This window comes from Pagrus pagrus (genome assembly GCF_965226575.1).
Source record: "Pagrus pagrus genome assembly, chromosome: 22".
Classification (NCBI taxonomy): Eukaryota; Metazoa; Chordata; class Actinopteri; order Spariformes; family Sparidae; genus Pagrus; species Pagrus pagrus.
The window spans coordinates 375,001-386,422 of NC_140204.1; the positions used below are offsets into that span (position 1 = coordinate 375,001).

Sequence of the window (11,422 nt, forward strand, 5' to 3'; positions counted from 1 at the left end):
ACCTTTAAACCAGGGTTCTTTATAAAGGTCTAAAATGCTGGACCGCCTTTGTAACAGGGTTCTGACAGGTTCTACGGCCTGTAAGGTCTGTAACCTTTCTAATAAAAGTGCTGAAGTATATTGAATTATTAGAGAACATTTCTAAGATGGTTCTTTATAATGTGTTGTTGAAGTTACACAGTATCTTTAATCATGAGGGAACATTTTATTTAGGGTTCTTCACGCATCATAGAGGTTGTACTGTCTGTAGAATCAGTAGATCTTTCAACAAGGTTCTTCTAAGTGTGGAACAAAGTAGAACTCCTGTAACAGGGTAACGGTTCTGCAGCATGCTTGATCCTGGAGAACCTTTCTTACAAGTTAACATGTTGTTGAATGGGTTCTTTCAGGCAACAAGAGTTCTCCGACTGTAAAGTCAGTACAGAACCGTTCTAACTAGATTATTGAAGCCACTAGGTTCTGCAGCGTGATTGATTATTGAACACTTTACAGGTTCAGGTTCTGATTGGTTCTTTTAGAAAGTGTAAGCATTCTCAGGACCGTACAGTCAGTACAGAACGTTGTTCCTCTGCATCACAGAAAGACGTTCTACCTTTAGGTCCTTTCATCAGTTTGATCTGTGTGACACGTTCAGTCGGTGGGCGTCGCCGCAGGACGTACAGCCTGACGACAGGCCCCGCCTCCTTCAGCGCCTCCACGGCGATGGAGTGAGTGACCTCACGCACGTCCACGTCGTTAACGAATACGATGCTGTCGTTCACCCTGAAGACGGAGAGAGAGAGTCGTCAGGGCGTTCAGTGAGTGTGTGCGGTGTGCGTGTGCGTGTGCGTGTGCGTGTGTGTGTGTGTGTGTGTGTGTGTGTGTGTACCTGAGGCGTCCGTCCTGGGCGGCTGCTCCTCCAGGGATGATCTTAGTGATGAAGATGGACGGGTCGTCTCCGATGTGAGGATTATCAGTTCCTCCTGCGATGCTAAAACCCAGACCAGAGTTCCCCTGTGCACGCACACACACACACACACACACACGCACACACACGTGCGCACACACACACACACACACACACACACACACACACACACACACACACACAGTACACTTTCAGACCCTGATGTGGACACACAACATGAAATCTTGTCTCACAGTCAGATGTTCAGATGTTTGACTTCTCTCTCGTGTCTCTAAGCGAAGTTAGCTCAGTTATCTTGAGGACTGCAGTCAGCATCTGAAGTGAGCTGCAGTCGTCTCTCAGGACAGCGTGTTTGACTCTGGAGACGTGAGGACGGATCAATGAGTCCATCAGTGTGATCAGATGTTGGCTGTGTTGTTTGATGCTGAGCTCTGCAGAAGCTGCAGTGACTCAGTGATGATGAACGTGTCCACACTGACAGCTGCGACTGTTCATGATGAAAGTTCAGCTCATTTCTAACATGTTTCTTAAAATAAGACGGCGAGGATAAAAATAACTGCTGCTGTCAGCCGGACGGAGTTTATTTGATGTCAGCCGGGCGGAGTTTATTTGATGTCAGCCGGGCGGAGTTTATTCTGGTGAGTGCTGACTGACAGTTAAAAACAGAGCAGCGAGCCTCACACAGCCGCTGTGTGTTGTACCATGGTCCAGGTTAATACTGGGTTCTGATTGGCTGCTGGGCGTCAGGTACCTCCTGACAGACAGTCTGTGTGTTGCCGCTCCACATTACAGTGAGAGCAGCTACATCGTCCTCTGAACGCCACAGGAGGGCGCTGTAACACTAGCTGCACGACACGTGATCCTCTCACAGCTCACTGGACGCCCGAGTGACACAGTGTGTGTGTGTGTGTTACTGTGTGTTACAGAGTGTGTGTGTGTGTGTTACAGTGTGTGTGTGTGTGTGTGTGTGTGTGTGTGGGGTACCCTCTCCAGTGTGATCTCCTCGTACTCCAGCTCTCCTTCTGATCCGTTCATCTGTAAAAACAGAAGAAAAAAAACATGATCCATCTCCATGGCAACACCATGGTAACAGCTGTTGAGCCCTCAGGGGGCGGTTACCTAGGCAACTGTAACTGCTGTAGCTATAGCGACCACCTCTCTCTCATATCATCTCTTCCATATAACATGATGATGACATCACTTCTTGTTTGTTCCAGAGAAAGTCACACACAGAAAACAGATACGTACAGTATATAAACACACATATAGAGTCCATACAGTCACACTGACTGTAATCATGATGCATATAGAGTCCATACAGTCACACTGACTGTAATCATGATGCATATAGAGTCCATACATTCACACCGACTGACTGTAATCATGATGCATATAGAGTCCATACATTCACACCGACTGACTGTAATCATGATGCATATAGAGTCCATACATTCACACCGAGTGACTGTAATCATGATGCATATAGAGTCCATACATTCACACTGACTGACTTTAATCATGATGCATATAGAGTCCATACAGTCACACTGACTGACTGTAATCATGATGCCTATAGAGTCTATACAGTCACACTGACTGACTGTAATCATGATGCATATAGAGTCCATACATTCACACTGACTGACTTTAATCATGATGCATATAGAGTCCATACAGTCACACTGACTGACTGTAATCATGATGCCTATAGAGTCCATACAGTCACACTGACTGTAATCGTGATGCATATAGAGTCCATACATGCACACTGACTGACTGTAATCATGATGCCTATAGAGTCCATACAGTCACACTGACTGACTGTAATCATGATGCATATAGAGTCCATACAGTCACACTGACTGTAATCATGATGCATATAGAGTCCATACAGTCACACTGACTGTAATCATGATGCATATAGAGTCCATACATTCACACTGACTGACTGTAATCATGATGCATATAGAGTCCATACATTCACACTGACTGACTGTAATCATGATGCATATAGAGTCCATACATTCACACTGACTGACTTTAATCATGATGCATGTAGAGTCCATACATTCACACTGACTGACTGTAATCATGATGCATATAGAGTCCATACATTCACACTGACTGACTGTAATCATGATGCATATAGAGTCCATACAGTCACACTGACTGTAATCATGATGCATATAGAGTCCATACAGTCACACTGACTGACTGTAATCATGATGCATATAGAGTCCATACATTCACACTGACTGACTTTAATCATGATGCATATAGAGTCCATACAGTCACACTGACTGACTGTAATCATGATGCATATAGAGTCCATACAGTCACACTGACTGTAATCATGATGCATATAGAGTCCATACATTCACACTGACTGACTGTAATCATGATGCATATAGAGTCCATACAGTCACACTGACTGTAATCATGATGCATATAGAGTCCATACAGTCACACTGACTGTAATCATGATGCATATAGAGTCCATACATTCACACTGACTGACTGTAATCATGATGCATATAGAGTCCATACATTCACACCGACTGACTGTTATCATGATGCATATAGAGCCCATACATTCACACTGACTGACTGTAATCATGATGCATATAGAGTCCATACATTCACACTGACTGACTGTAATCATGATGCATATAGAGTCCATACAGTCACACTGACTGTAATCATGATGCATATAGAGTCCATACAGTCACACTGACTGACTGTAATCATGATGCATATAGAGTCCATACATTCACACTGACTGACTTTAATCATGATGCATATAGAGTCCATACAGTCACACTGACTGACTGTAATCATGATGCATATAGAGTCCATACAGTCACACTGACTGTAATCATGATGCATATAGAGTCCATACATTCACACTGACTGACTGTAATCATGATGCATATAGAGTCCATACATTCACACTGACTGACTGTAATCATGATGCATATAGAGTCCATACAGTCACACTGACTGTAATCATGATGCATATAGAGTCCATACATTCACACTGACTGACTGTAATCATGATGCATATAGAGTCCATACAGTCACACTGACTGTAATCATGATGCATATAGAGTCCATACAGTCACACTGACTGTAATCATGATGCATATAGAGTCCATACATTCACACTGACTGACTGTAATCATGATGCATATAGAGTCCATACATTCACACTGACTGACTGTAATCATGATGCATATAGAGTCCATACAGTCACACTGACTGTAATCATGATGCATATAGAGTCCATACATTCACACTGACTGACTATAATCATGATGCATATAGAGTCCATACATTCGCACTGACTGACTTTAATCATGATGCATATAGAGTCCATACAGTCACACTGACTGACTGTAATCATGATGCATATAGAGTCCATACATTCACACTGACTGACTGTAATCATGATGCCTATAGAGTCCATACAGTCACACTGACTGACTGTAATCATGATGCATATAGAGTCCATACAGTCACACTGACTGTAATCATGATGCATATAGAGTCCATACAGTCACACTGACTGACTGTTATCATGATGCATATAGAGTCCATACATTCACACTGACTGACTTTAATCATGATGCATATAGAGTCCATACAGTCACACTGACTGACTGTAATCATGACGCCTATAGAGTCCATACAGTCACACTGACTGTAATCATGATGCATATAGAGTCCATACATGCACACTGACTGACTGTAATCATGATGCCTATAGAGTCCATACAGTCACACTGACTGACTGTAATCATGATGCATATAGAGTCCATACAGTCACACTGACTGTAATCATGATGCATATAGAGTCCATACAGTCACACTGACTGTAATCATGATGCATATAGAGTCCATACATTCACACTGACTGACTGTAATCATGATGCATATAGAGTCCATACATTCACACTGACTGACTGTAATCATGATGCATATAGAGTCCATACATTCACACTGACTGACTTTAATCATGATGCATATAGAGTCCATACATTCACACTGACTGACTGTAATCATGATGCATATAGAGTCCATACATTCACACTGACTGACTGTAATCATGATGCATATAGAGTCCATACAGTCACACTGACTGTAATCATGATGCATATAGAGTCCATACAGTCACACCGACTGACTGTTATCATGATGCATATAGAGCCCATACATTCACACTGACTGACTGTAATCATGATGCATATAGAGTCCATACAGTCACACTGACTGTAATCATGATGCATATAGAGTCCATACAGTCACACTGACTGTAATCATGATGCATATAGAGTCCATACAGTCACACTGACTGACTGTAATCATGATGCATATAGAGTCCATACAGTCACACTGACTGACTGTAATCATGATGCATATAGAGTCCATACAGTCACACTGACTGACTATAATCATGATGCATATAGAGTCCATACAGTCACACTGACTGATTTTAATCATGATGCATATAGAGTCCATACAGTCACACTGACTGACTGTTTCACACTTTTAACCTGTTTCACCTGCCGACAGCACAAAAGTTCATTCACTGGTCTATGAGGTCATTAGATGATCTTTGAGGTCATTAGAAGGTTTATGAGGTCATTAGCTGGTCTATGAGGTCATCAGCTGGTCTATGAGGTCATTAGAAGATCTATGAGGTCATTAGAAGTTCTATGAGGTCATTAGCTGGTCTATGAGGTCATTAGAAGTTCTATGAGGTCATTAGAAGATCTATGAGGTCATTAGAAGTTCTATGAGGTCATTAGAAGATCTATGAGGTCATTAGAAGATCTATGGAGGTCATTAGACGTTCTATGAGGTTATTAGAAGATCTATGAGGTCATTATAAGATCTATGAGGTCATTAGCTGGTCTATGAGGTCATTAGAAGTTCTATGAGGTCATCAGCAGCATCTTTATAAAATAAATGTTTGAAACTGTTTGAAACACGAGCGTCACGTCGGATTGAGCCATTAACGTTTTGATGTTTCCATTCGTGGTGCTGGACTGGAGCTGAGATCTGGAGTGAGACTCCAAAACTACGTTAGCGCACCGTGTCCGTCACAAGAACAACATGTCCTCCAACAGCGTTTGGATTTTTAAAACTGGACAGAAGTTCGTCCGTGTTGAGTTCACTGGTCACACGATGGTCACAGCTCACAGACGAGACGTCTCTTGACTGAAGGACATCTGATAAACTTCATCACCAACCAGCAGTCAACGACTGCACCTTCAATCACCTGCTGCTGCAACCGCTGTTCTCCAGGGAACAGGACGCTGGACCTCGTTCTTCCACTGGTTCCACCATCAACCCCCACCGGCTACATACTGAGTGCAGCAGTGGACAGCTGGAGTTGTGAGACCGAGGACTTCCCGCGATAATTACAGAAACACGCACGACTGCAGTTATGATATGTGTGATGAACACAACACAAAGTGTTCCCTACTGAAGGATCAGAAGAGCTTGTGTTTGTCTCTTTTTTGAGTTTTATTTTGAAAATCCCCCAGATGTTATATTGTTGTTTCGGTGTGACTTCCTGTCTGCTCTGTGCTGAATTCAGCTGAGTTGTTACATCGTGCTCCGGCAGAAACAGAAGTCTGTGTAGCTGCTGCAGAAGAGTCCTGATGCACAACGCTGCCGTGACGGATCAGAGACGGACCGAACATGGATCTGGTGGAACAGAGCGGTGGGTTCACCGCACTGTTCATCCATAAAGATTTAGGTTGTGGGAATCAGAGGTGGACAGAGTACACAACTTCACTACTTGAGTAAAAGTACAGATACTCCTTGTCAAATATTACTCCAATACAAGTAAAAGTAGCTTAGTCAAAATATTACTTAAGTAAAAGTACTAAAGTATTTGTTTAAAAAAATACTTAAGTAAAAGTATTTAAAAAATATCTCAGGAAATACAGGAAAGGAAAGTAGCTTAATGTCATTATACAATACACTGATGCGATTCTGCTACAGACGTGTTTATAGCTCAAAAATAAGCAAATAAAGGCAAGAAGCCTCAGAACACACACTCAGCTGCATTCATCAACACGTGAAATATATTGCAGACAGCTGCGGTCAGTTCAGTATATTTTTGCATCTGACATCCATGTTTTCTCTACATAAAAAGATGTAGATGTAGGCACTACAAGAACTGATATTGACATTTACAGATAAACAACTTATTGGCTAGTTTACTTATATCATACATCACAGCCAAAAATGAGCCGGATAAACCACATCAAAGACAGCCGCACCTCACTAACGCGCGCACACCCACTCTCTCTCTCTCTCTCTCTCTCTCTCTCTCTCTCTCTCTCACACACACACACACACACACACACACACACACACACTCTCTTTCACAAACATTAAGCTAGCTAACGTTAGTAGCTACTTTACATACCGCGACGTGCTTTTTCAGGTTGGAAGACGAGTCTTTGTGGTCCGTGATATAATTGCTCCGCGGTAAGAACAACCAACATTTAAACTGAAACGAATCAGTTTTTGTGACAAAAATCTCAAACATGGGTTTGAGATAAGGCCACGGGTGCTCATGACGTAGTACAGGTACGGCAATACGGCTAAGACAAACCATACGCGAATCAGCAGAAACAGTTTATTTTCTCTGAATTTTGCAAAAAAAAATAAAAAAACATCAGCTGACGTAAGCTCAAAAGTAGCGAGTAACGAGAACATCAATAGAAATGTAGTGGAGTAAAAAGTACAATATTTGTCCTTCAAATGTAGTGGAGTGAAAGTAAAAGTATCCCCCCAAAATAATACTCAAGTAAAGTACAGATACTCAAACACTGTACTTAAGTACAGTACTCAAGTAAATTTACTTCGTTACTGTCCACCACTGGTGGGAATAACACCAACACTATCATTACTGATTAGCCCGCTCAGCTAACGCTTCTGAAGCCTGAAGGTGTCACCGGTGCGTCAGTTATTACCACCGTTCACACTCGTTCCCCTGGAGACCCGCTGACGGACGCAGCTTGGTTTGATCTATTGTGTTAGACGAACAACTAACATAATCATCACCCCCCCCCACACACACACACACACACACCACCACCACCACACACACACACACACACCACCACCACACTGCAGCTCTCCAGAAACTGTTCAGAGAAACAAGGTTCACCTGATCACCAGCTCCACATGATCAGGTGTTATTAATGTGTCTGCCTGCCTGTCTGTCTGTCTGTCTGTCTGCCTGTCTCTCCACCTGTCTGCCTGCCTGTCTGCCTGTGTCTCTGCCTGCCTGTCTGTCTGCCTGCCTGCCTGTCTGTCTGTCTCTCTCTCTCTCTCTCTCTGCCTGCCTGTCTGCCTACCTGTCTCTCTCTCTCTCTGCCTGCCTGTCTGTCTCTCTGCCTGTCTCTCTGCCTGTCTGCCTGCCTGCCTGCCTGTCTCTCTGCCTGTCTCTCTGTCTCTCTCTCTGTCTGCCTGTCTCTCTGCCTGTCTCTCTGCCTGTCTCTCTGTCTCTCTCTCTGTCTGCCTGTCTCTCTGCCTGTCTCTCTGCCTGTCTCTCTCTCTGTCTCTCTGTGAGGAGAGGGTGAACTGTGCGAGTCCCTGCGGGGCTGAACAGCTGTCAACACTACAACACACAGTCGACTTCATTGTTTGTCTCTGGAGGATCTGGAGGAGCTTCAGTAGGGTTATATAACAGAGAGCGAGAGGGGGCGAGAGAGGTAGACTGACAGCAGGACAGAGAGAGAGAGAGAGTTACAGTTCTCTCTGAATTAATTAGTGGGCTGTGCTCGCAAGCCCACTAGGGACACCTCTATAGCAAAGCTATAGGTGTCCCTAGTGGGCTATTGTTATTCACCGCGCCTTCTTTTATTAGTGGGCTGTGCTCGCAAGCCCACTATGGACACCTCTATAGCAAAGCTATAGGTGTACATAGTGGGCTGTGCGGAGCACAGCCCACTATTGTTATTCCCCGGGCCTCTCTTTATTAGTGGGCTGTGCTCGCAAGCCCACTATGGACACCTCTATAGCAAAGCTATAGGTGTACATAGTGGGCTGTGCGAAGCACAGCCCACTATTGTTATTCCCCGGGCCTCTTTTTATTATTATTATTATTCTTCCTCCCGTTTTTCGGCGGTTCACTTGCCCCGCAGTTTTGAGCGCACACAAACAAAAAATACATCAAAACGTGCGCCTCGATCGGAAGATTACTGCTCTCATTCAGATTTCCAGAATATTAATTTTTCGCGTCGTAAGACGCGAAAAACTGCGAAAAATTTCCCATAAGAATGAATGGGATGAGGAAAAAAAAACTCGCAAATCTTCGACGTTTTTCAAGCATCTCCTGCTCGGGCCTACGTCGACCTAGAAACACCATTCAAACTTTAAAATGTAGGCACAGGTCTTGTCTATTTGAGTTGTATTTGAACTTTTTTCGTACGATGTTTCGTTTTTGACCTCTGACCCCTTAACGACGGTGAGGCGATTTTAGAAAAATTCAGGATTTATAATGGGTGTGTATTGCGGAATGTTCGTGCAGAGCCAACTGCCAGAGTGGGGGGAGAGTCAGAAAAACTCTCACAACTTTTCTCTTTCTCTGACGACCCCGGCCACAAATTACACAGTAGAAGAGTGATTTTTTCACCAAGTTGTAGCCACACTTGTCTTCTTTCTCCCAATGTGTCCACTTTATCAGTAGGATTTACGGTTTTTGATTTATCTGCCTCCAACCGACAAGAGTAGCTCTCAACTGCCCCATTTACTCCAATGCTAATCAGGAGGAGGATTTTCGAGGATTTTCCAAACTGCCCCTGTTTTTAACTCGCTCCTATGACAACATTTCAGAAGCTAGGACCACAAAAAATAATGGCTGTGTTCTTTAAGGCCTCCCTGGCTTGATGGTGAAGAAAATTTTCCCATATCATGTTTGGTTTTGAAGATATAGCAGTAGTTTGAGGTCTAGATTTGAGGCAGAAGTCACTCTCAAATCAGCTGTCCCAGGTGGTTGCTAGTGCTTAACGACAACCATCACCAAGCTGAACTTGGCCTGCAGATGTTAGTATTACTACACCCCCTTGCCATATTTCGGCAGTTAACTCGTCCCGCACCGTTGAGCGCACACAAACCAAAAATATATCAAAACGTGCGGCTCGGTCGGACTCGGTATGCTATCATTCAGTTTTCCAGAATATTAATTTTTCGCGTCGTGAGACGCGAAAAACTGCGCACAACTTTCCCATCAGAATGAATGGGACGAGGTCAAAATATCTCGCAAATCTGTGTCTTTTTCAAACATCTCCTGCTCTGGCCTACTTCCACCTAGAAACACCATTCAAACTTTAAAATGTAGGCACGGGTCTTGTCTATTTGAGTTGTATTTGAACTTTTTTCCTACGATGTTTCATTTTTGAACCCTGACCCTCTAATGATGGTGAGTGATTTTGGAAAAACTCAGGATTTTATAATGGGTGTGTATTGCGTGAGCTAGAGTGCAGAACATCACTGCTAGAGTGGAGAGCAGCTGGAAAAACTTGAGAAAAAACTCTCTTCAGCTTGACTTGGGTCCCACAGCTTTTACTTCACATAGACAATATATATATAGAAGTGTAGGAAATCTTGTTGGCTTTCAGATGATGGTCTTATTTCAGATGTGGGACTTGAACTTGGCTGTAGAAGCCCTCGAGCGACAAGCACTCCAGCATCTCCCCCATAAGCCGCAGTGTTAACTCTGAGACTACATTTCTGGAGTAGAGCAGACAGTACCGGTTTTGTCTCTCACTCTGGCTCCCTCATTTTTCACTCTACAGAAATAAAAAAGACATCACATGGTTCAGCAATGTCTCCTGTTACTCACTGTACTTATATTTTGGCCATAACCATTAGACTTTTGTCTCAAACTGCAGGAGTTTGGGAGGTGTTTTCCCATTCATCCTTATGGGGACATTTTCAAATTTCATCCTGCTACTGCTTCAGCATACATTCAGCTACAGAAACCGTTCAACTATCAAAATGTTTGGCTTTTTGAGCTCTTTCAGCTTTTCAACCTAGATAAAATATAATATAATGTAGATATGAAAGTTCTCAACGTACGTGGGGTGCGAATTAATATTCTGGAAATCTGAATGATAGCAGTAATCTCCTGATCGAGGCGCACGTTTTGATATATTTTTTGTTTGTGTGCGCTCAAAACTGCGGGGCAAGTGAACCGCCGAAAAACGGGAGGAAGAATAATAATAATAACAGAGACACACACACACACACACACACACACACACACACACACACACACACACACACACACACACACACACACACAGACGAAAACACAGTATATTTCCCAACATTTCAACTATATTTAACAATTATCTTTTCATTCATTCAAGCCATGAACTCCATTCCTGGGATGCCCTCTTGACCCAGTGCAGGTGGTGGGAGAGAGCAGGATGATGGACAAACTGTCATCGCTGCTGGTGAAGGAGTCCCACCCCCTGCAGGTCACTA

The 11,422-nt window shown here is 43.3% G+C and overlaps 1 protein-coding gene across 8 annotated transcripts in view; it reads right to left on the bottom strand.

The window, feature by feature from the left end:
* The window catches only part of dlg4b (discs, large homolog 4b), a 175,659-nt gene that overhangs the window by 6,397 nt on the left and 157,840 nt on the right, over positions 1-11,422 (bottom strand). For all 8 annotated transcript variants that reach the window (XM_084344113.1, XM_084344119.1, XM_084344114.1 and 5 more), the window contains 3 exons: positions 1,892-1,942; positions 869-993; positions 593-762 (listed from right to left, as the gene is read on the bottom strand). In XM_084344113.1, coding sequence (XP_084200239.1) covers positions 593-762; positions 869-993; positions 1,892-1,942 — 346 coding nt within the window. The remainder of the gene's footprint in view (positions 1-592; positions 763-868; positions 994-1,891; positions 1,943-11,422) is intronic.